The 25,901-nt window shown below is 29.8% G+C and overlaps 4 protein-coding genes across 6 annotated transcripts; 1 reads left to right on the plus strand and 3 right to left on the minus strand.

Moving 5' to 3' along the window:
- Positions 1 to 135: 135 nt before the first annotated feature.
- LOC134828695 (uncharacterized) lies at positions 136 to 964 on the minus strand. Its single transcript, XM_063841680.1, has 3 exons — positions 834 to 964; positions 542 to 773; positions 136 to 483 (listed from the first exon to the last, which is right to left on the minus strand). Exons 1-3 carry the CDS (start codon positions 932 to 934, stop codon positions 136 to 138), a joined length of 681 nt encoding a protein of 226 aa, XP_063697750.1. The 5' UTR covers positions 935 to 964.
- Positions 965 to 2,506: 1,542 nt separating this feature from the next.
- Positions 2,507 to 5,959, plus strand: LOC134830211 (DNA helicase MCM9-like). The gene is made up of 4 exons (XM_063843617.1): positions 2,507 to 2,733; positions 2,791 to 3,767; positions 4,251 to 4,441; positions 4,494 to 5,959. The coding sequence occupies exons 1-4, from the start codon at positions 2,519 to 2,521 to the stop codon at positions 5,904 to 5,906; spliced, it is 2,796 nt and encodes a 931-aa protein (XP_063699687.1). The 5' UTR covers positions 2,507 to 2,518; the 3' UTR covers positions 5,907 to 5,959.
- On the minus strand, positions 5,940 to 8,651 carry LOC134828696 (uncharacterized protein KIAA0513). Its single transcript, XM_063841681.1, has 4 exons — positions 8,493 to 8,651; positions 8,299 to 8,425; positions 7,074 to 7,717; positions 5,940 to 7,016 (listed from the first exon to the last, which is right to left on the minus strand). The coding sequence occupies exons 1-4, from the start codon at positions 8,649 to 8,651 to the stop codon at positions 6,354 to 6,356; spliced, it is 1,593 nt and encodes a 530-aa protein (XP_063697751.1). The 3' UTR covers positions 5,940 to 6,353.
- Positions 8,652 to 10,497: 1,846 nt separating this feature from the next.
- On the minus strand, positions 10,498 to 25,643 carry LOC134831870 (sodium/potassium-transporting ATPase subunit beta-2-like). Of its 3 annotated transcripts, none has more exons than XM_063845695.1 (8): positions 25,300 to 25,643; positions 20,757 to 21,067; positions 20,434 to 20,619; positions 11,550 to 11,678; positions 11,365 to 11,493; positions 11,112 to 11,293; positions 10,783 to 11,053; positions 10,498 to 10,719 (listed from the first exon to the last, which is right to left on the minus strand). In XM_063845695.1, exons 2-8 carry the CDS (start codon positions 20,899 to 20,901, stop codon positions 10,613 to 10,615), a joined length of 1,149 nt encoding a protein of 382 aa, XP_063701765.1. In that variant the 5' UTR covers positions 20,902 to 21,067; positions 25,300 to 25,643; the 3' UTR covers positions 10,498 to 10,612. The 3 variants fall into 3 exon arrangements, with proteins under 3 accessions (XP_063701765.1, XP_063701766.1, XP_063701767.1); XM_063845696.1 differs by lacking the exon at positions 25,300 to 25,643 and adding an exon at positions 21,344 to 21,602; XM_063845697.1 differs by lacking the exon at positions 20,434 to 20,619 and having other exon boundaries at positions 25,300 to 25,639.
- Positions 25,644 to 25,901: the final 258 nt, after the last annotated feature.

Consider the following 25,901-nt stretch of genomic DNA (forward strand, 5'->3'; position numbering starts at 1 on the left):
ACTTTTGGCCTAAATATAACCAACTGTTGTCATGTTTTGCGTGTAAACAAGTCGGAAAAAGTGTAAATAGAGAGGCGCTCGCGGAAATTCGGTGAGTCATTTAAAAAAAAAACAGAGAATTTTTGAGTTTTTTTTTTATTTTAAAAACAAATCGAGACGAGAGGCAGAGTTTTTTTGTTTGTCAGATTCTTGAAGCATTTGTGATAATTTTTGGAGGTTTTTGGCACTATTCAACGATTTTGAGGCACTTTCAAATTGTGATGAGGCTTTTGGTTTGACGTAAAGTGGATTAAGTCCCGCTGTTTTCTTCTTCTGCTTCTTCGTCAATATTTCCTGAGGAGTTTTTTGTTCAGCTTTTCGTTTTTGTCCTTGTGGGTTTTGAGGTTTTTTGGACGACGGCTTTGGAGTGTCAGCATTTTCGGTGGGATTTGATTGCGGTATTGCTTTTTTGGTTGTGTAATTGCACAATTTACAGGTTATTATCTAAAGTTAAAGACATTCGTTAAGAATTTGATAAAATCTTATAATATTTAAAAATTACTTGAGCTCCATTCTTTCTCATCAACAATTTTTTCAACATATTTTCTTGCTTTTTCGTCCGTTGTTTGATTTTTCTTAATTTCTGAATGGCTTTTAGTCGTTTTCTCTGCTTTTTCAGTACAGGACTCTCTTCTGTCACTATTTGATTTTCGTCCGTTCTTAAAAGGCAACATCCTGGACACGCTGCGTTTGAGCCGCTTTTTGCTTCTGAATTCAATTTGCAACTCATTTGTCTGAAAGTTAAAAGATTTTTTTTAAATGAATTTTCTTGAGAAATTAGAAAAAATGCTTACCCATAATAAGATTGAAGTGATTCAAGTCCTGGCTGCTGAAAACTAATAATGTGTTGCACAATCTGCTCATAATGCTTCGAGATTTCCGATTTTTCAACCATTTTTCATAGTTTGTTTTTGTTTTGATGTCCATGTGAGTAGTAAGAAAATCGCCTTCCCGCTAATTCAAGGTAGGGTCGATGCATTATCTACCGTGTGGTACCCTTTACTGATATTTTTAATACAATTTTCCACTGAAAAATAAAAAACTAAATCTTTTCTTCACAAAATACTTGTAATCGACTGTTCTTTTTCTTGTTCTTCTGAGGGAAAGAAAAAAAAAGATTACAAAGTCTGAAATAAATACATTAAAAATTATTTTAAATAATTCAAAACGAAAAATTTTTAAATCGTGAATATGGCATATTTTTTACGACGTCGTACATTTCTGTTTACTCCCTCACTCCCTCGTCGGGATCCGTCGTAAATTTGACGAATCCGAATTCTCCTCTCATGATTCTTGTCTGCTCATGCAACGGTAAAGCAGTTGTCGTTTCACCATTTGGTAGTGAAGAAAACAATGAAGAAGAAAATAAAGCATGTCCGCATTTGGATGATAAACCGCTCGGTAAGAAAAATATTCTTAAATTTAAATGCACGTAAATAATTTTTTTTTATTTTTCTTAATCAAATTTTTGCTAATTAAAAAGTAAAGAAATTAATAAAAATAAATAAATAAATTAAAAAAATATCATTAAAAATTATTAATAAATTTTTAAAATTAATATTAAAATGTTTATAGATGACACAGATCTCGAGGAGCTTATTGACAATGCCACGGTGCAAAACGTACACTCAGATGTGCAAAATGCCCTCGAACAGAGCATCGAAAAATTTATTTCCACAAAATCAGTCAAAACTCAATACATTTTATTCAAAAAGCATTTAGCCATTAATCACCAACACAAACTGAATTACCTTAACTACATTTTAAAAAACATTGAAAACAAAGAAAAAAATTGAAAGATTCTGTGAAAATTCTAATGTTAAGTTAAGTTAAGCAGCGGCAGCAACATAAATAATACGGGAGCGCATCGACATGAGGACCTGCGAAACGAAATGTGCCGCCTCAGAGGACTCCGGATTGACGACCAACGACAAGAGCAATGACATCGGACTCATCATCACCATCAGCATTCAATGGAACGCAGACCGAGAATTTGTTATATATGCAGGCGGGCTGGCCACCGCGCTGCAAATTGCAGTTTCGCTGGTTAATTTTGCTCTCTCGTTCATTCTTCATTCTTCTTTTTTTTCTTTTTTAGAGTTAAAAAAATAAAAGAATTGACTTGAAAAAAAAATTGAATTGGAATTGAATTGAAGTTAATATTAAGTTATTTTTAAGTATTTTTTGTCAAATTTAAAATTTCATTAACAAAATAATATACTTTTTCAACAAAAAATTGCATGCACATCCCTGTCATTTTTGTATGAAATGTTTAAAATAACTCATTATTTGAGAAAATTAAAGAATCTAAAAAAAATTAAAGATCATTAACATCATGGTAAATAGTTTATCGACCCTACAAAGCCCGCTAATTCAACTCATTTGCCTTTAAACTAATTCAAATTTCATGCGAGTTCGAGACGAATGAAAGTGATAACATTGAAATAGCGCAAATGTTGATAAAACTCAGTTAAATTCGATGGATTCTTCTCCAGAAAATGAGCCACCAAGCCCTCGTCCGAGTACAAGTACTCAGTTAGACACAACTATCAATCCAGAAACTATTGAATTACTCAAAAAAGATGAGTTGGCAGAGCGACGATTGCTGTTTTTCGCACAAAAGAAGTTTGTTTTAGTGCTCGATGAAATCTTGAACAACAAAGTAGAATATGATTTTTATTCGATTTACGTCGAGTAAGTTTATTGATTCTTTAAGTTTTATTCAATTTTCATCCCATTTTTTATCCACAGTTTAAAAGAACTCAATGAATTTAATGAAGAATTGTACACAAGTCTCTTCCGCAATCCCGCTGAGCAATTCCAATTTTGGAAGAATGCGGCTCAAGCAGCTTTACAAATCCACCTAAAAGCTCGTGACGACATGCTGGAACCCGGAGCTTCGGTAAAAGTTAATGTAACAGTTCGATTTTTCAATAATCCCGTAACGGAAAAGAAATTTCCTACTTATCGCAAACGCGGAAAGTTGATGCAAGTGCGCGGCAGAGTTCGTGGCATGTGCCCAAAACGTCTCGTTGAGTATCAGCGAGAAATAATTTGTCAAAATGAGAATTGTGGAGAAGTTTATGTCGGCAGCAGCACTTATCATTCGCATTACAACTTTGAATATCCCGACGAATGTGAAAAATGCACCGATGAACTTGATGCTCGTGACCAAGATGACGTTGAGGACATTGCTCGTTACTTCCACGAGATCCAAGAGATCGAAATTGAGGATTATGAAGATCATCACAACTTCAAAATGAATCTTAAAGTCACACTAGATGACGATATTGCCGAAACCATCAGACTTGGAGAGAAAGTTTTCGTGTTTGGCACCCTTGAAAGGCGTCACAAGCCAACGAATGAGGGCAAAGAGGCGTTAGTGGAATATGTCTTCAAAGCAAACAGCGCAACGCCAATGCAACGGAGAATCAATTACAATTTAACGGACGAGGATCAGTTTATGGTGGAAGAAGACTGGTATAATTTGCTTCACACAAAAGGAGAATTTGCAGCAAGAGACGTACTCGTTGAGTCCTTTGAGCCAAACGTTTATGCAATGGCTTTGACGAAATTGTTGATCCTCACATCGTTAGCCAGTTGCGTGATAACTGATGAAAAATACCGACAACAATCACACATTATGCTGATTGGACATTCGGGATGCGCTAAATCGAATTTGTTGATGAAAGCGAGTAAAATGTTACCTGATAGCTTCTTTGGAGGATGTAAGTTACTTATTTTTTTTATTTTAGACAACTTAATTAAATATTTTGATTAGAAAATTTTAATGGAACAAAAATTTCGGAGAAAAAAAATACATTTTTATAAAAATTTGTATATTGCAAAAACTCGATAATAATTCAGAGTTATCTTCAAAGTCATCATAAAAATAATTTTACATTAAAAGAAAAATTTGGCAAATTTTAGGTAATTATTTAAGGTCGCTTTGTCCTAAAAACTTTTTTTCAAAATGAAATAGGAGGGCAAAAAAAGTTTTGAAATACATTTTTAATAGATACAATTGTCATATTTTAATGAAATTTTGACCGTTGATCAATATTTTCGTGAATTTCTTATTTAAAATTGATTTTAGGGCAATTTAACCAAAAAATGAAAGATACTTTTTTTTATAAAAAAAATTTAAAAAATTTAAATTTTGAAAAAAATTAAGAAAAAATTAGTAAAAAATTATAAAATTTTACTTTTAGGTGCAAGTGTTTCTACAGCAGGACTTACTGTAGGTCTAACTCAAGAAGATGGATTCAAAAGTTACGAATTGGGAATCTTACCTAGCTGTGATGGCGGCGTTTGTTGTCTCGACGAGTTCAATAATATGTCAGAAATGGATAAGGGAGCATGTCATGAAGCCATGGAACAACAAACGATTCATGTTTCAAAAGTAAATTCACAAAATTGTTAAAAAACCATTTTTTACCTTTTTTTTCTTTCAGTTCGGTCTCCACATAAAAGTGAGAACCCGTTGTGTCATCATGGCTGCCTGCAATCCCGACAAATACAAAATTTTTCGAAGAAATAATCTCGATATCCCAATCGAATTCAAAATAAGTGGCGCCCTCATGAGTCGATTTGATGCAATTTTCGTCATTCGTGACTTCAACAACGACGAACATCATCGTCCGATTGCCGATCGAATCACCAAAGATATTTTGACCCCTGGACATTACACTCCCCCATATTCCGAGGACCAACTACGAAGACATTTGTTGAACGCAACGAAACTCCGTCCGACTGTGCGTGAAGGAGCTGAAACGATTCTGCATTGTTATTACGTTCATCTGGAGCGCGATCCTGAAGTTGATCCAATACGGAAGACGCGACGTTGTCTTCAATCGTTAACCCGACTTGCTAAAGCCTACGCTCGATTACTGTTGAAAACGGAAGTAACCGAATTGGATGCTGTGGTGGTACTTTGTCTGATTATGGAGAACAGTTACAGCAACAATCGTGATTTTGATCATCGGAATCCGCTTGAGAAAAAATTGCCACTGGGACCGACACAAAATGAGTGTAAGGAGATTTTAATGAAAATTCGATTACCGAATTTTATACCGGAAGTACTGAAGCAATGGGAGGTCGCAAATAAACCACAAACGACGACGACACAATTTAGAGCCGGAACTCAGGCAACTAGAACCAATTCGAATGAAAACACAAAAGAACCTGAATTTCGGATGCCAACACAAAGAAATCCTCGTCCATGTTCAAGCAAATCGACAGTCGACTCGGAAAAACAGACCAAAGAAGCCATTAAGAAAAAAATGGACGAAGAAATCAAAAACGAAAAAATAAGGCTTTCGCAAAAATTTAACTCTGCGATATCCACATATACTCAAAATATTCAACTACCGGTCAGCGATGATGGAATTGACTTCCTGGACCAACTTGAGATGATGCACAATAGCGACGATTGCAACGAGGTTCTGGAACCCCCACCGCTTAACATCACAGAACCAGAAAAAATGGAGGAATCCGTATCCCCGCCATATTCTCCACTCAGTTCGCCTCTTCCAGTCGTTGAAGAAATCTCACCAGCAGCAATCTCCGATCCCGGTCCATCATTCAAAGACGTTTTAAAGCAATTTTCTTTCTCACAATTCAAAAATAAGCGAGAAATTCCATCGCCAGTTGATGAATCAATGGACGTTTCATCGCCGAAGAAACCAAAACCCGTCGAAAAATCAACAGAAAATGATTTGAATGACATAAAATTCGAAAATATCCTCGAAAGCGTACGTGATTCGTTCTCCGGAACACCAAGTGACCCATCTAAAAAGAAAGAAACTGAAAATATGGATTTCAGTGAACTGGATATCGATGAATCTATCTTCGATGATGACTTTTGATGGTTTAAAGAATTAAAAAAATGTGAATTTAAAACTATTAAATTTATTAATTCAACAATTTGAAAACAATTTTGCTTAATTCAAAATTTTTTTGCGATAATTTTTTTGAAAAAGGGAATCTTAACGATAGAGATCACAAGAATTTTTAATTTTAAAGCGTTTTTTTAAAGAACAAATGCGTTACTATTGCAAGCAATTCGTGTCTGTCAATTTTTTCAGTCAAAAAAATCCGTAAATGCGCCTTTCATCACTCTTTTTTTCAAATTTATGTGCGTTAAGAAAAACAGTTTGGAATTAGAAGATGGAAAAGGTGCAAGATTGCAAGCAATTACTTGAGAAAATCGAAATTCTCGCCAAAGAGACGAGCAAAAGCGATGGAAAATGCTTTACGACGTTCAAAAAGTACAAAACTGGGTAGAAACGAGGCCTGAGTTAATCTAAAGTCATCTATTGTCGCCACGGGTCCGTTTCGCGATACATTCGATTGACATTGTCTTGCAACAATTTCACTTGTTCCTTCGTCAAATTCGCAATTGTGCATTGTTTCCGGAGAAATTCGTTCGTCAGGTCGCGACTTAGCCCGAATGCGTGCATGTTGCAGGTAAAAGTCCCCAGCTGACCGAACGTAATGTTCTGCTGAAACTGCTTGTCGTCCTCCAGCTCCATCTCGTTGATGATGGATGACGCTGCGGAATGCGGATCGTTCTCGCTCTGCGGCAAACTCTCACTTTTTGATCCCGATACGGGATCTTTGGTGACATCGGTTGCTTTCACGGTTGGCGGCACGGGACGGTGTGCCCGTTGCGACTGTAAGGCGTCGAAAAATGCGGCATTCCAGAAGCGCAGCGAATGCCAAATCGGCTGGTCCTTCAAGTACGTGTACAAATACTCGGGATATGGCTCGCAACCAGGCACCTCCACTTCGTGGTAGAACGTGAAACACATGTTCATCAGATTTTTCGCCGGCGAGAAGTCATCACTCTCGACACATTCGAAGAGAATGATGGCAAAATACTGGATGAGGGCGTAAAATGTGAGTTCATCAACTTTTTTGGACTTGACACGTTGGACATTCAGCAAGCGCGAGAACCATAATCGACCGGTTTCTGTCTGTTTTTAAATAAAAAAAATTAATTTTTATCAAAATTTCATCAAAAAAAGTCTTACTCGTGCATATTGTCCAAAATCAGACTTCATTTCCATCGTCATGGAACCGCAATCCGTAAACAGGGTCGTTACGAAACTCCTCATAAATTCCAAAGCTGCCTCTTCACTCTGACTATCCAAGCTAATGGACGAAGCCCATGACGGTACAGAAGTATATGACTCGGATCTTATCCAATTTTTTATGTCTGCAGATTCAAAACTCACATCAGCGATGCACGGATCGTTGTCGCTCGTGGACGCGCTGCTGCTTGGGACGGCTAGTCGATCAACGGATTGCGAAGGTTCCACATTTTGTCCTTTTGCATCTCCTTTATTGTCGATATCTTCTACATTTTTGCCTTCGATGGCCATCCGCACTACATTGACTTGTTCGAGAAATTCCAAATCGATGTCGGGACGTGGAGATGGCGAATCAATGGAATTGGTGTATTCGGTCTCCGTTGAACTATGTTTGCTACTTTCGTGTGCCTGCTTTTCTAGCACCAATAAGTCACATGGCTCGGCAGCTGCTTGTGCCATCATTGAGGATTTGCTTGCCACGAAGGTTGGTTGTCGATAACGACCGCATTGCACTTCTTCCATGGCACGACGTTCTTTTACCTTGCGATAATCGAAGTCAACTGTGTCAAAGTCGAGGGTATCAGCTGGAAAAGGATAAAAAAAAACGCATTATTAGTAGAATTTTTTTTTAAATTTTAATTTTTGTAAGAATTTTTATAGAATAATTTAAAATAAATTGAGCCCGATTTATTATTTTTTTTTATCTATGTCACTAAAAATCGAAAAAAATTAAGATTTCTTTATTTTCGATTCTGAAAAAAAATGATATTTTAGGAACAAAAATTGTCAAAATTCAGAACTTATTTTTTTTAAATTTTATGAAAATGACTTCCATTTTAATTTCTTTCATTTCTTGGAAAAAAAATTAAGAATTTCTACAAATTAACTTTTTAATTTAGTTTGAATTTGATTAATTATTTTAATTAATTTTTAACTTTAAAATTTTTCCAGTATCGACTTATTTTTAGTTTTAACGTTAAAATTTACCATATTTTAGATTTTTTTATTTTGAAACTAAAAAATTATTTTTAAATTTTTTTAGAGGAATTTAATGAACAACTTTTATTTCAATTCTTATTAAAATTACGTAAAATTAACCAAACTTAAAAAATCTGTTTCGATAAAAATTTAAAATTATAAAAATCTAGAAAGAATTAAATTTTACCATCTTTCGTATTTTGTCGACAATTTTCCTTGGAAGCATCCAATTTCGCTTGAACCTTTGCCTGATTTCTATTTGCGGTAGTTTCCGTGTCTTCCGACGACGTAGAAAGACTCAAAGCTGCATCAATCTAAAAAAAAAAGAAAGAAAAAATTAAAAATACAAGTCGCCTCCATTTGCCAGCAATAAAAAGTCACCTTATTTGATATGCCACTAATAATGTCCGTGCTATTTCCTAAAACAGATAAAAATTTGGACTTTATAACACCTGGGGTACGTCCCATAAAACGCTTTATTGTCATCGCCGTTGGTCCACCATCAGCATCAGTACCACTACTTGCTGGTATTTGATCCATTATTTTATTTTATTTTATTTGAGTTCAATTTTCAAAATACTTTTTTTTGCGAAAAAAAATCACAGAAATTTATTGAGCTTTCGCGTTTTATCACATTTTTCAATTATTTCGTTAGCAAAGTATTAAAAGTTTTGTAATTTATTTAATTTCCATTTTTGTCATTAAAAGTTGTTGTTCTGTTAGTGGAAGTTATAAATATCATTTTTTTAATGTAATGCATTAGTGTCAGTCATTAAAATTCTATCAACGTCGTTTTTCACTATCACATTTTTTTTTGTTTGAAAACTTTTGTTTTTAAAAAATGTAACTACGAGGGAGAGATAGTAAGAGAAGCTCTTTTGTTAATAAATTTAATTTTTTTTTTCACTTTTTAGTTTTTTTTGGATCAATATATCGATTTTTTTGCCATCCCAGAATTTTTAGAACTTTCTCGACACTCATAAGCTCTTTAAAATTTTCAAAAAAATTCTAATCTAAGAGAAATTTAAAATTTTTTTCGAGCTACATTATTCTAGGATTCTACGAAAATGCATACACAACACAAGTATGTCTATTACATAATATCACAATTTTCTAACAAATTGTCTTGCTTTAGGAGCGAAAGAGTAAAAATTTAATAGCTTTTGTTTATCTTTCGCGTTACTGCGAAAAAATTGGGAAAAATCGATAATTTTAACAACAACAACGTTGGAACACTTGTCTATTGTGACAATTACTACTACCAAACACTCGGATTAGCCAACAACTACTGAAAGTGTTCTTTTTTATGTATGTAATATTTAAAAAAAATAGTCGCTTTACTGGAACATTTCCTGTGTTTTATTGCCGTGTGCGTGGTGCAGTGCATGCGATAATCAATGACAGCAGAGAGAAAATGAGAAGGGGGAGAGAGAAAAACTTTGGCACGTGGAAATGTTTATATTTTTCAGCGTTGTGATTGGGTGACGAATGAATGGCATGCGAGAGAAAATGCAGGAAAATTAGTGCAAGAGAATTTTTTTTTGGGAAATGAAACAAGGAAATTGTGTTTAAATGAAATTACCAGTAAATAATTTTATTCAAAGCAGTTTTTTGAAAATTTAGCATTCTTTTTTATTTTTTAAATTAAAATTTTAATTTTTTTATCAAAAAAATTTGCCCAAAAAATGGTTTAAAATGCAACGTTTTTATTATTGATTTTGATTGTAATTAATTAAGTATGGAATTTTAAGGAAATATTAAATTAAGGTAAAAAAAAATTAAAAATTTTAATAATTTAAAATTATTTTAAATAATAAATATAATTTAATATAAAATTTTGAAAATTTTATTTAATTTTTTAAATTTTATTTAATTTATTCGTTTAATTTTTAAAGTTCGACCTTAAAATGGAAGAAAGAAAGCAATAAAAATAAATTTTTTCTTAAAAAATTCCTTCAAAAAATTTCTTACCTAATTTTTTTCTTAACAAAATTTTTTTTCTTGTAAAAAAAATTAAAATATGTTTAATTGATTGTTTATGGGAAAAAATTAATTAAAAAAAATATTTGCATACTTACTAACCTTCATATTCCATTGAAAAAAAATTACTTTTTCAGTAAATTTTCAATTAATTTTCAGGTTATCAGTCAAATTTAATAAAAAAAAACATCATTTTTAAACTTTTATGTCTCTATTATTTCTTTATTTTGTTCAATTTACTTCAAAATTAAAATATCTTTAAAAAAATTAAGAAAAAATTGCAAGCAATTTGCACAATTATCATATTGTTTAATTAATTAATAACATTAAGTTTGTAACATTTTCAGTTCTACATTTATTTTTTAAATATTTCCTCTTTTTTTTTGTTTTATTTTATGTACGTGTGTGTGTGGCAAGTCAACTTTACAAAACAATTTCATAAGTTTTCTTCTCTTTTTTTTAAGTATACAACTGATAACGATTAAATAATAACGTCTTTAGAGCTAACACAGTCCGTTCATTTAATCTACCATCACCTCAAAATGTACGGATCCCGAGCGATCGCGTCCTAATTGAACTTTAATATTTTTCGCCCATGCCTTGCACTCGATGTTGACAATTTGATGAACTGTGGGATGGAGTAAAAAATAAAAAATATATTTTTTTTACAAAAATTAACTCGAAATGTTACCTTGAGGACGCAAGAGACGAACAGCCACCAAGGGACTCAAGTAACCGGGCGTATTAACGTATGGATAAAAGTATCCGGGGAATCCGTGCAAGTCTTTCGGGTAATATTCCAAGCCGGCACTTAACGTTTCCATATCAACTGGATCCTGTCCGTCGCACGACACCCAAATTTGCTTTCGTTTCTCCATGGGTTGAGCATTAATGAAGTCCTTCAATTGCTGGGGCATCTCATCGATGGGCTCCGTGTAGAATTCTGGCTCCCATCCGTAAATCTAATAAAAAAAATAATTTAAAAAAAATGTTTTTATGTAAATTTAATGTAAATCTTACTCGATTTAATTTCAGGAAAATGCATGGCGAGGATTTATTGTAGCTGTATCCCTCACTTGGACTGCATGGGCCCCACGAATCAACTTCCACGGAACAAACTTGACCCTCCTTTGGACTTTGATCGAAATCACAGACGACTTGATTCTTTCCCTCACTTGGCAGCAATGATTTATTTCGGTAAGCTAAGTGCATCAATAATTCAATGGCGTGTTAGATGGAAAATTTCACGAGTGCTCTGACGTCAAAAACTTACGTTCCAAAAATTTGTCTAGACGGTCTGTCCAAACTTTTACTTGAGTCTGGTTCTTGGCTTCGTACCATACGAGCGAACCCTCATCCGGGTCGTCGGGCAAGGGACGGAATCCGAGGCCGGGATTGACACCTTTCAACAAGAAAAATCAATAAAAAATTTTTTTGAAAAGAAAAAAATTATCTCACCTATCAATGATTCCTCCAACTGCCATTTCGGGTGCTCGTCATTTAGCGTGAAGAATAAGGCTTGCAGACAGATGGTAAATAGAGCGGCAAGTACAGCGTAAAATACGGTGTAGAAGATTATCAACTGGGCTGCAAAAGGATAAAGGAAAATTAATGCAATGTCTACATAACGTTCGTTCCTCGACGACCGTATTTCTAGGACAAACACAGCGAATTGCCAACTTATTGCAAAAGAGAAAACAGATAAATTGTCATAAACGACTGCATGCTGTGATTAATTAGTTTCAATATAATAAACATAAAAAAACGTGAATATAATGAAATGAGGAAGCGTGCGAGTGATTTTTTTGATAAAATTAATATTTTTTTTCGTGTTTTCCGATGAATTAAATTCTAAACAAAAGAGACGCATAAATTGCTCTTTTTTTACATAATGGGAAATTTTTTTTCCAGCAGGTTGTCACACAGAATTTAATAGACGCACGCATGAGTTAACATAAATGATTTATATACCTGGACTCTATAAAAAGAATTTCAAGCGCATTAACTCTTACGTCATAATTGTATCTCACATGGAGCATCACAAATAAATCACATTACTGACACACATCATTTTCTCTATGCGTGGTGGCATTGGACTTTTTCTTGTTCGAGATTCGAAAACAAGTGCTGAATGGAGTTTTGTTTCATGAATAAAAAAAAACTAGAAGAGGTAACAAAATTTATGTTTTTATTAATTGTTTTATTTTTTTATTAATTTTTAGACGCATCTTTAGTAATTTTTCATTTTTTTTTGTTTTGAATAAAAAAAATATTTTTTAAATTTTTTTCCTTAATATTTGAACGATTTTGGGTTTTAATCACAAAATTAATTTAATTTTATATTATTTTCAATTTAAAACTCAAAAGGGGAGAAAAATTAATCAAAATCTCCCAAATTAAAATTTTGAAAAATAAAATTAGTCACGTGCCTTGAAAAAGTTGATCTAAATTTCTATCATTGATATTGACGTCTTATTAAAGAAAAATTTCTTCGTTAGTATGATTTTAATGGAAACTGCAATACTTCATGATTTTTCAATTAAAAATGCAAAAAAAAATTCAAAACTTTTCCCATTTTAATATTTTTCTTCCCTTATTTTTTTATGAAAAAATCGAAAAAATCAAAATAGGTATATTAAATTTATTTGCATTAAAAAAAAATAATTTTAATTAACAGTTTGGTTATTTTTATTTTAAAATTAAATTTAATTTAAAAAATTTAAATTTGACATTTCCAACAAAGATGAAGTAATTTTTTTTAGAAAAAATTGGCTAAAATTTTATAGAATTTATATGATAAATTTTTTGCAAACAAAGTTAAAAACTGAAAAGCAAAAAATGTTTAAAAAAATTTAAAATGGTAGAATTTACTAAAAAATCATTTTTTACACTAAAATAATTTAAAATATCTTTTAAAATCATGTTTGCTTTATAAAATTAAAATTGACAGAAAAACAAGAAATAATGAGAAAAACAAATAAAAAATTCCAAAACTGTTTGATTTAGACGGAAAAAATTAATAAAAGCTCTTTAACTGACCTCGAGCTTCATTTTCCATTCCATCAATTCATCTAAAACAACTCTTTATCCATCAAAATAATAATTTCACCTCATAAACGACAAACTAACATAATTTTGTTATTTTCCACTGAAACATATGATTACAGTCAAAATATATGTTTAGTTGGGTTTTATTCATCATTTCGAATAAACAACACGTGTGTATGTGATGAAACACGGAATAAAATGATAATTATTTAGAATTTTTATGTGCATAATGTAGGCCAAGGTAGGACACGTTGATGCCTTTTGCTGTCGTAAATTGAATAAATAATAAAAGAAGGAAACATTCAAAGGGAGTGTCCATCGCTGCGTCACTGTTGCGCTCAATATCGACAATTTTTAATGCCTTTTTTTTCGGGGTTGGCATCAGCTACTGTTGCTCTTTGGAGTAATTAACTTCAATGAATAAGTAATTAACTAACCTCATATATTATTTTGCGTTTAATTATTGTTTTATTACAACTTTAATAGTTTTTTTTTTGTCATAATTTGCATTGCAAAGTGTTAACCTGAGAAAAAAAAATTTGAATGTAACTCGCGTACTACGAGAGCTACGTAAAGATAATTACCAACTAGCAGCAATTATCTCGCGCTCTGATCCAATTAAATTGTAGCACAATAAAATTTTTCTTGGGACGAGTTTATTTTCGTTATCAATCGTTTTTTTTTTAATTTATCAATCATTATCGGCGAGGAACGAAATGTGTGGGTGACGCCACATGATGAACGTAAGTGATATGATTTGTCAATGAACAATTAGCCATTCATAGCCATAGTTTGCACCTTCAATGCAATTTTTTTGCGTAAAACAAAAACCGGTTTAATTAATAGATACCTAGTTTGTACGCAGACGAGACATAAATCAATCAAAATCATATTTCACACGATATAAAAGGCGATATTGTGCAAAATTTACGTTTTGTTGATGCAATTTTTAGTAAAATTTTAGAAGATTGATCTATAAATATTTTTTAAAATTTTATTTATTTGTTTTTTTCTCAATTTTTTTTCTCTTAAAATTTTTATTCATTAAAAAATTCACGTTTTACAAAATTTTTAATTTTTTTAATAAAAAAAAAACTAAAATAAAAATTAATTAATTAAAAAATAGGAAAAAAAATTATCAAAAATTTTAAAAAAGTACTGAGATAATTTATAGAAATAAATTCTTTTTCTGCGGTTTTCAATTAAAATTAAAGTTTTATTTTTTCAGAGTTTTTGAAATAATTTCGATAAAATTTAAATTTTGAAATGAAAAATTAAAATTTTATAAAATTTATAAAATATAAAATGTTTAAAATTTATAAAAGCATAAAATTTTTGTTAAAATTAACGACAAATAGCCTAATAAGAAATTTTTTGATAAATATTCCATTACGAATTTTTTTTTATATTCGTAAATTTTCCATCGATTTTTAAATAAATATTTTTTTATAATTTTTTTTTTCAATTGTTAAAAAAAATGCGAAACGTGAATTTTTCACAACAAATAATATCACCTGAACGTCACCAGACCTGTTACACGACGACATCGACTTAGTTTTATATATTCCGCTCGAATTAGGTTAAATATTCGGTAGTTTTATTTTATTTTTTTTTTTCAAAAAACACGTTTGATAAGATTAGATATGACACTCGATGTCGTGCCATTGACTAAATGAATTGACACCATCGTAAAATTGTATCATTTTCTGCGGTTTGTGGCTTGTCGATGAACCGAAAATTTGCTAATTTGGTCCGAAAGTCAACCAATATCCACACAATTCCATCATTGATTTGGCATGAAATCTAATTAAAATTTACATTTCATTTGGTATTCACCAAACCACTTGTTCGAAATAAGTCACATAAATTTGTCACATATTCTCATATATTTGCATACAATAAACGCACAAATCTTTCATGCATATTGTTTGAAGTTCAAATATAATAATATAAATAATTATTAGTAATACGTAATGCAATACGACGAGATTTGTCGGTTTCGTACTCGATTTGCGTGTTGAATAAATTATTTGTTTATTATCATTGTAATTCATTTATTTTCATTTTACTTTACAGATGAAACTTTATTTTGGGTCACTGCCAAAGAAAATACGCACTGGAAAATATTTGTTTTTTTTTTCGGGTAAAGAATAGAATATTTTCTTGTTAAGCAATAAAGTTAATAATTTGACCGCGATACGAAATGATTTTTCCGTTCTAAAAATAAATGAAGCGTCCAAAAATATTGCTCAACTTTGTTTTCGTGATTTTTTTTTTAGTTCAATGTCCTAAACTATGCCAGACACTCGCTCAAAAAGTGAATAGATAACTCGCTGAAATTTATGATAAATAATAACATCATTAACTGGTTCGAGTCAGTTTTTAATTTCAACTGTATTTTAGTATTAAAGTAGTAAATATTCATGTGCGATGCGTAAACAAGTCGGAAAGATAATCACTCGCAGGTAGATATTTGTACTATTAAAAACAGCTGAAACGAACGATTGATCGATTTAGTTAAAACTAGTTTTAATTTTATGATACATTTAACAAATAACTAGCAAAAAAGCGGTATGAAGTAGTATTTTATTGTAAAAATTATTGTTGGAATATCCTCGTTTTATGCGTAAGTTGACCGGATTTGCACAAAAAATGACGTAAAATGACGATCACGTTTTCAAAAGTGCTCGAAGCAGTCGTCAGTCTGGACATACTTTGTATGAAAAAGCGATAGGTGAGGATGGAAAATACAAAATTCCTTATCTATAAGCAGATAAGTGTATTTGTTGAATAATGTCATTGTTCACTTCATTAGCAAATTGCAAAAAAAGAATAAATACTTGAGAAAAAAAGGAGAATAAGGTGAAGTTTCTTTTGAAGAATTTATTGAAAAGTTAATCGATTGGAATTTCACTTGACAAAGGCCTTCAGTGAAGTTTAAGCAGCTGATTGATTTTTTATCGATTTTTTTTTATTTTTGAATTTCGGAATAAACTTAAATCAAAGGGTTTTAAAAATAGATTTTTGTCTTAAGATGTTATTCTTTCTTTAATATTTTTATCTGTAATTAATTAAAATATTTTTTTCATTCTAATAAAAAAAAAGTTTGATTGTTATTTTATAAAAAATTTTCAATGTTTTTAAATAATTTGCAAAAATTTTATTTTTCACGATATCAACAAAAATTTATTATTTGTTTAAAAACTAATTAATTAATTTTTTTAACTTCAGGGTCAGCTGATATTTTTGTACAAAGTTCTTTTTTGTATCATTTTGTGGAACAAAAATTGCTTCTGAATTCAAAATTCGAAGAAATGTTACAATTATTATTTTTCAAAATTAGGCCTTTTGCATGTCAAAAAACTAAAGGTTGTCTTTAAGATCATTAAAATGGATCAAAATAAAGATATTTTAACAAGCTCCTAAACAAGGTTGGCGTGATAAAAATTATAGGGGAATTTATTTTAATGAGTATTTCAAAACAGGTTAAAAATTATGCAAGAGATTTGATTATTCTGGTCAGGTTTCAGGTAAGAAAAGTTAAAACAAGAAGGAGTTGAGAAGACTCAATTTGTTAAAATTTATGAATGAAATTCGACAGTTAGTACGATTTATTTATTTTAATTAGAAAAATAATTTAATCATTCTTTGAATATGAAAATTTAAAAAAATTAAAAATAATTGTAAAATAATTTTAAAAAGAGAAAATTTTATGTATTTTATAAAATTTTTAAAGTTTTTGACCAAAAAATTACTGTAGGTATTTATTTTTTTAAATTTTAATTATTTTTTAAAATTTATAATAAATTTAAGATACTACGTAATTTTAATTAATGTAAATGACTTAATGACTTTATTTGTCAAATAAATAAATATTTTTTCAATTTTTGATAATAATTCTTTTCTAAAATTTTTTTTTATTTTTTCATGTTTATTATTTGATTAAATTGTACAAAAATCATAAAACTTCAATTACTTTAATCCTGTTAAAAATACTTTTCATTCAATATTTTTTTTCTATGTTTAAAACTTTGAACGTCGATTGATGAAAAATCAAAGCTTCTAATGATATTCATAAGTAAAAACCAATCATCACTTAAAAATAATTTTTTAATTGATTCTTAAGTTTATTCAAAAATTCATATTCCGCAAATTTCCCAAGCCTACATACACTTGTCATCAAACCAGAGAAAAATAATAATTACATTAAATATTCCACTTAGTAAAACAAACATGAACGAAAAAAGGCGAGAGATATTAAAGGCTTATGTCTGTCTTTCACACTCTTCAAACTAATATTTTTCTGAAAACAATAGTTTTAATGATAAGATAAATTGAAGCATTTCATTATTATTTACTTATCACACTTCAAACTTCTACTTAAAAAAAAACTTTACTATAAAAGACGCGTACAACAACAACAACCTTAAAATGCCAATGTAACGCTTGACAAAATCGCGTCAAAGTCAATTTTATAATCATGATTGACAATGCGTAGAAAAAAAATTTAGACTTAATTATTTTTTTCGTGGCTTTCGCAAGTAGTTAGTAGTGATAACTTACTCAAAATATTTTCGGGCTGTAACGGTACTGCTAACTAGCGAATAATAAAATGATTCCTGTTGATTTTTTGTTTTTTTGTGTCATGTGTCACTAACTCATTAAAATTTCAAAAAGTTTTTTTTCTCTCAAACGCTTATTAACTTCTAACAACAGCTACGAATTAAATGTAGAAGAATACAGCGAGTTTGACATTGAATTGGATCAGTCGTACATGAGCTATAAAAAATTACCAAAGTGGTCTTTAAAAATTTATTCATTAGCAGGTTGGCTTTGTTGTCGTTTTGTTTTGCACAAACTGTCGTTTATTTTTTTTTTTTTTAACTGACGACGTCATCAAAATTAGATCGCAACCGTTTCAGTTTCACTAAAATAAGCAAATTAGTTGTAAAATACCTTGAAAAGGGTAGAAATATGATCGTTTTGTTTTTATTTTTTATTTCGTTTTTTTGTGTTTTTTTTTCTATACACGCACGCATCATATTGAATATTCATTACACAACCTTCGAAGTGACGACGACGCATACAGAATAAATGAGCGCAAACTACGATTCGAGACTAGACTAGATCGACTGCTGTTTGTTTACATTTCAATGAATGAAGGGAAATTAAAAACCAAAAATAGTCGAGGAATATATTTTAAAATTACACACGCGAGTGAATTGAAATTCTTTGATTTGTGGGTTACATCAATGCATAGAACGGGCGGAAGGGCAACGATACACAACTATTTAACTGTTTATAAAATGACTTTTTTGTTTATATTTCTCAAAGTCTTACATTGAGATGCAAATAAATGTTGTTTAGCGAAACATTTCAACGTCGTAAAAAACGATTTGAGCGCTTTTTAACAGTTTTTTGGTAATTTTTAAGATTTAATGATGAAAAGTTGTCAAAAAAGAATAAAAAATTAATTTTGACAATTATCATTTTGACAGAAGAAAGTGCTAATTTTAAAAAATTAAATTAAATTTGTATTTTACGATTTTTTTAGTTTACCTTCTGCTTCAGAAGAATTTGAATTTTCAAATAACTTTTAATATCTTTTTTATTGAAAAAAAAATTGTTTTTGATTTTTTAGAAACAATCGATAACTAAAACTTTAAAATTAAATTTTATTTAAATAAAGAAAAATAAAAAAAAAAAAATTTTTAAAAATAAATTTTGGTACTCTTAGAATATTTTTTTTACAAAAATAATTTTTATTGATATGAACAATTTTATTGATATGAAAAAACATAATTAATTTTCAATTTTGAATAAAATTCAAATTTTTTTTAAGTTTTAACATTTTTTTTTAAAAAACATAATGTAAAAAATTTTTAAAAACAAGGAAATTTTATTGGTCATATAAAAAAATAATTAATTTAACGATTTTATTTTTTGACCGTTTTCTTCTTCTTTTCTTTTTTGAAAGTTAAAAAAAAAATTATTTTAAATAATTAGCAAAAAAATGATAAAAATTACAGGAAATGATAATTTTGGTCATGATTGACAAAATTAATTTATTGATTTTTTTGCCCGTTCTGTTTTTTCTTTTTAATTTTTATTTAAAATAGACAAACTAGATTGTTATTTAGACAAACCTTGTTAAAAAATTAACAAAAAAATGAAGAAAAATCAAAGGAATTTTGATTTCTTTTAAATATTAATTAAAACTTTCTATTTAATTTAAAGAATTTTCTTTAAAAATATTAAATTCGATATAACAAAAATTCTAAACAATTCAAATATTTTTTTTTGATTCACATTATTGACCTTCAATAAATCCTCTTACGAGACCTTGTATTTCAAGCTAAGAGACCTAAACAAAGCTCTTCTAATGTTTATTTAAATTCAATTTCAGCAAAAAAAAAAATTCATAACAATTCGTCCCACTAAGAAATCTATGACTTGCAACAACATTTTATTTTGATTATTGCCGAATAATGCTTCAAGTGCACTGAGGCGGTAGCGCTCGTCACAGTATTTACAACAGAGAAAAAAAATAATCCACTGCGCAGTGTGCCGGCAATAAAAAGAAATAGTTTCGGCCTTTTTATCGTTGTTCAGACAGAGAAAATAAGATCATTAGTTCAGAAGAAACAAGAAAGTTTTTTCATCATCATCGACGTTGTTGTTGTTGTTGCTGTATTGTTTTCAACTTTGATACAAATAAAATGTAAAAATAGACTGCGCTTGGTCAACCCAGAGAGTCGCTGCCGTAGAATTTCGATTTTTTTCATGATTGATGACCGTTTTCATTCATTCTAATATCTTGATTATTTTTACATGGCTATCGGAGGACTCATTATGTGTTTACTTTAGATGCAATCGAGATACGGGGCACTAAAGCAATTTGAAAGACAAACATGCATGTTGTTATTGCGACTTGTTTTTTTTTTATTTAGTGTATGAGGCACGTGTGACATGTGACAATAAGAAGTGCTGGACTTGCGCGCACAAGATTTTTCATTAAAACAAAAAGACGAAAAACAACACAAAAAAAGGACATTCAATTACAGGACGTGCATTGTGCGGCATGACAAGACAAGGGAGACACACAATTAATTAGCTCATTAGCATGGATGTTGTTAGTAATAACTGTCTCCTCCTCCTACCTGAATTTCCATTTCACTTCAACAACTTGCCATCAATCTTCGTCATGCCACATGAACGGACAAAATACGAATAAATTGCATCCCGAGCCGATTTTTTTTTGTCATGCAACGACCACAAAAACACGAAAACTTACCAAAATATTTTCTTTCTTGATACTTATTTTTACACTTTCGTACCCTAATGAATTCTCCTCTCCAATTTTTTACATAATGATAATCCGGATCTTTGTCTTTATTGTAATGATTAAACGACTTTTTGTTGTCGTTTGCCTCGTACGGGGGTTTCGTAGGAGGAGGAGAAAGAGATGACTTAAATGTACCTTGAAAGCAGCAATGAATGCGTGAATTTTATTTTTTTTTTTACAAGAAAAGCGGGTGAAAATGTACACTTTTTACACACCAAAGTAACTACAATGTTGCGGCTACAAAGAAAGAAAAAAAAAAGAAAATTACTTACCCCAATTTTTTGGTGTACGTCCAAGTATTCGGCCCTTTTCTCCGTCGTAGATCAGTTGGCCGAGCGTTTTCTTTTGTTTTGCCTTCCGTGCCGGGAACTCGTACGTTGTGTAACTTTGTTGTGTCGAAATTTTCTTGCCACTCATTTTCAATCACTTCCTTTGCTTTTTTTTAATTATAAATATTTTTTTAAGTATCGAAGGTACTTAGTAGAACAAAATCCACAAATTTGCTTAAAAAATAATTATTTTTAATTTAATTGTTTTTAATTAAAACTTTATCGACACAACAATGGGGAAAATCGATGGGATGCTGAAAGTAAAATTTACACTTTAATAATAAAATTTTTCGGACACGTCGTCGATTCAAAAAGATTCTCATAAAATATCTACAAAATCATCAAATGATGTCTCGCAAAATGTCACATAAAACACACTAATTAAGTAATTAATGATATAAAAAATGGGACAAACTAGTCTTGAATTTACAAAAAAAAAATTCTCGTTTTTTTATGTATTCGTGTTTCCTTTTTATGTTTCGTCAACTCTTTATTTATGTATTTTTTTTTTTTTTTTTGATGACACTTACTTAACACATGTTTTTTTATATAAATATTTAACAAAATTCTTATTTTTTTGTATCAAACAAAGATTTTTTGATTAGATTTTTAGTGTTGATTAAAATTGATATAAAAGTCTTTGACTACTATTTTATGTTCAAAGTTGTGATTACTTTTCATCATAATCGATTTTTTTCATGTTACAGGTAGGTTTAGTTATCACTAAAAAAAATAAACTAATTTTTTGATTTTGTGCGACACACGACAAGCTAACGGTCTTTACCGGGCCGGATCACAAAAACAACTGACTGACAAATGTATTGAAAATGATAGCTTTGAGAGCCGATTCCCTTTCGTGCACGGAATACCCACGGAGGTGACTGTGTGTGTGTGGTGTGTCTGTATTGTAGATAAATAGACTCATGGTTTGATGAAATTGAGTATTTACTTTAACTGTGTGAATTTTATATGTGAGTAGAGTAGGAAGGGACAGTGAGCTCTTACATTTAAAAATCTTCAAAAAGTTCTAACATTCAATAAATTTTTAAGGAAAATTTACTTTTTGAAAAATTTTAAAAATTCAAAGATCAGTAAAGATCTTAAATTCCATGATGGATAAAAAAAGCACCAGAATTGATCTTTAAGATATTAAAAAAATATATTTAAGACAACATGTTACAAAAGGATTTTTTGTGATTTTAAATGGTGATAATTTTAAACTTGAGCCTTAAACTTGACAAAAAATTTAAAAAAAATTGGATTTTTAACAAATTTTAGAAAAAATAAAATTTCTTTTAAAATGTTCAATAAAATTGTAATCAATTCATTTGAATAAATTGAATTATTTATCAAATTCAGATTTTTGAATCAAGAAAAGCTTAAGTTTTGCAGTTTTGATAACTTGTTTAACTTCATCGGAAATTTTTTAAATTCACCGAAATTCCGATTTTAGAATGTTTACTGAATATGTTTTACCAGAGGACCCGTGCACTTCGTTTCACCAGTCAAAAATTATTTTAATTTAGATAATTAATAATTAATTAATTTAATATTATTAATAAAAATACTAATTAAATTTTCCAAAATTAAAAGTTATCAACGAAAAAAAATAATAATTTAGATAAAAATAAGTTTTTTTTTGTGAAAATTTAAAAAAAATTAGAAATTTTAAAAGTTTTTGGAAATTAAATTATAAATTTTTTTAGTTCAGAACCTCAGTTCAGGGAATCAAAAATAAAAAAATGTTAATTTTTCAATTTTTAAATTTTAGTTTTTTGATTTTTAATTAATTTTTTCTTTATTTGTATTGAATTCTAAGTTTTATTAGAGGAAAATAAGCGTTTTTTTTATTTTTAATTTACCTTTAATTTGAATGTACTCCGAGCCCGATCAAACGTCCGCTGTAGAAATGTCGCAGGCTCAAAAATGGGCTCTTTTTCGCGGTTTTTGCTTAATAACTTTTCCATTTTCCAAGTTAGCTAATTTTTCACAAAGACAATTTTGTTCGTCTTTTCAATACCTTTCCAACGACACCTCAATCATCAAAATCGTTTTTTGTTTATAGATTTTGAGCCCGTTTAAAGCCCAAAACGCGTTTTTGCGCCCTAAAAAATAAAACCCAACATCATGTTAAAAAAAAACCCCTTCCTATTTTCTTTTTTTTTAGTTTTTTGATTTTTAATTATTTTTTTCTTTTTTTTTTGTTTACATGGATTTTTTTATTAATCGTCCTAAATTTTCTGATAAAAAATAAAATTTAATAAAAAAAAACTAAAGTAAATTCCGATTGTTCCTGCCTAACCATTTGTGCCTGTTGCTTGTATGATAATGATCAAACATGTACACCATGTACTGCCACAGACATCTACTACGATAAACAAATGTTTGCTGTGTGTGAGAAAAGACTGCTGTACGAAGTCTACATTCAAATAACGTCTCACTGATCAGTTACTGATAACATCATTGTAGGACGATTAGATATGAGTTGAGTGAGCAAGCAGCTAGTAGTGCTCATTTACATGAAAACAGTCGTGTACAGTGCGGGAAACCTTCCACGCGTATAATTTCATTGATTCACGTTGCTCTTGTGGATATCGCATCGTGTTATGTTAGTCATGTGGTAACACACAGTTTTTGAGGTTGTATCTCCGCAAGATGAATTTGATACTTTTTCTAATGGCTTTTTTGTCAGCTCATATCAGTGAATGACAATTGTCATATCTGTTTATTTATACGAGATTTATTGTCACTTTTTTTTTGCATGAATACTGCTTGACGTTAATTAAGACGAGTGATGTTTAATTTATCTTTCGTATTATTTAATAACTAGATCAAATAATATAAAGTTTATTGCTGTGACCACAACACAACGAGATTTCTTATCTTTCTCTCGGGCTTTCAAGTTGCAATTGTTGTCATAACAATTTTTTTTAATGGTTCCTTGGTGTCTGGTAACTGTTTGTCTGTGAAATTAAATATTCCTGCCATGCTGTTTCATTGATGGGTGCGAATAATGGCATTTTATGGATAGTAATTAATTATTGGTGTGATACAAAAAACCTCTCAATTTCATGTAAATATGAGTAAACAGAGCACAAAAGAAAGGCAAACTAAGTAAATAAATAAGAAGACGCCAGAAATAACCAGAATTTTTATAATTGATAATTTTATTGTGATATTTCTAGATCTGTTGAAGTTACGTTGAAAATAATACGGACTTTCGTATTATCGGAAAATTTCAAAAAATTTAATAACAAAAATTTTTTACTTTTTAAAAATTATTAAATTTTTAGAGAAAAAAAAATTTTTTGATGAAAAGTTCTGATAGGTAAAAAAAAATGAGAAATTTTTGCAATTTTTCTTGAAAAGTGATCGAAAATCATAAAAAACCAGATTATAAAAAAAAAATAAAATTCAGAACTTTTTGGGGTTTCGTACATTCAAGAAACTCAAAAAATTTAATCAATTTATCAAAAAACGGACTTTAGGTGAAAAAATTCATAAATTTTTATCATTTACCGTTGAAAAAGTATAAAAAAATTTATTAATGGGAAAAAAATCTGAGTGTTTTTTTATTTTGTAATCTTTTATAATTTTCACAGAATTCATAAAATTATGAATTATAAATAATGAATCGATTTTAGGTAAAAAAAAATTATGAAAATCTAAATTACTATTAATTTATCTAATAAAAATATTTAAAATTATAAAAATGGTCTAAATATTAAATTTTCATCTGAACTCATTTGAAATCTGAGCTCTGGATAGAAAAATCTCATCAAAAATTTTTATTTATTTATTTATTTTTTTTTTTTTTTTCAAAAAAATGTTTCCCTAAAATTTAATCAATAATCAACAAAATTTAAACTTTATATGAAAAAATAAAATTTTAACTAAATTTTTAAAATTTTTCTTTTAAAAAAAATTAAGCTACCAATAATGTGTTATTCGAACCCGCATAGAAAGAAGAAAAACTCAACTTTTGAGCAATTTTTCAATTTCCATTGAAGGAAATTTCCATTCCAACCAATAATTCGAATTTGATTCCACTTGAAGAAACCAATTTTTCCATTTTTTTTGCGCTCCGATAAAAAAAAATTCCAACGTCATTGAAGTGTAGGTACTCAAACATGCGAAACAATTCATTTCTTATCAAAAGTCTTTGACGAATTTACAATGCGGTTCATTTAATCGTCTCGCGAACGACTGTAAACGGCATCAACACGCGCACTCTCAATATCTAATACATTAATTAGTAACTAATAATGATGATTTTCTGACTTTCTTATCAGCTAATGCTATCAGCATTGATTTTGTTGTTTATTTGTCTTGAACTTTTTTTTTCTTGTTCGACTTCGTTCTGATGAACTAGAAATTTTTCGCTCTCTTTTCTCTCCCAGACTACGATTTGTCGATGATGCAAAACGGAACTTGACATTTCAAGGAATGTGTTTAGAGGAAATGAAAATAATTTTTAAAAATTTACCTGTTTTTATCACGTTTTTACTCTGAATCGGCTTCGAATTTCGCAGATTTTTAACACTTGCGGCAAGTGCTCAATACTTTAAGACACTCATCTTGACCAATTTTAATTTATAACTTTTTCACAATTTTTTTTTGAACGTCAGACACTTTTAATAAACGTCTTTTGCTTAACTCACTCCTCACGTTTTCAGTAAATTCTCAATGTAGAATCGAGACGAACTGTTAATCTTATCTCAATTTAATAAGACTGTCAAAAAAAGTAAAATTTTATAATAAATATTTTATTGCTCGAGACAAAAAAAAGTGCGATTATGAAGAATGCCACCGATCATTGACGAAGAAAAAACACAGACTAAACAGCCGCTGGAATCGTGCAAAATGAATCGCTCTCTAACTATAACTTCGTTGATTAAAAATACACATTCACGACAGGCAAGATTGTAGACAGGACTGATAAGAATGCGTAAGAGTGGATTGTGTTCATGTGTTTCTAAATAAATGTTTGTTTTAAAGTCTACGATGAATGGACGAACGACACATGACTGTTATTGTTTAGACAGTTGAACTAATGAAAAAATAAAACGGCCAATTAATTCAAAACGT

The sequence above is a fragment of the Culicoides brevitarsis genome, chromosome 2 (genome assembly GCF_036172545.1).
Source record: "Culicoides brevitarsis isolate CSIRO-B50_1 chromosome 2, AGI_CSIRO_Cbre_v1, whole genome shotgun sequence".
NCBI classification, from domain to species: Eukaryota; Metazoa; Arthropoda; class Insecta; order Diptera; family Ceratopogonidae; genus Culicoides; species Culicoides brevitarsis.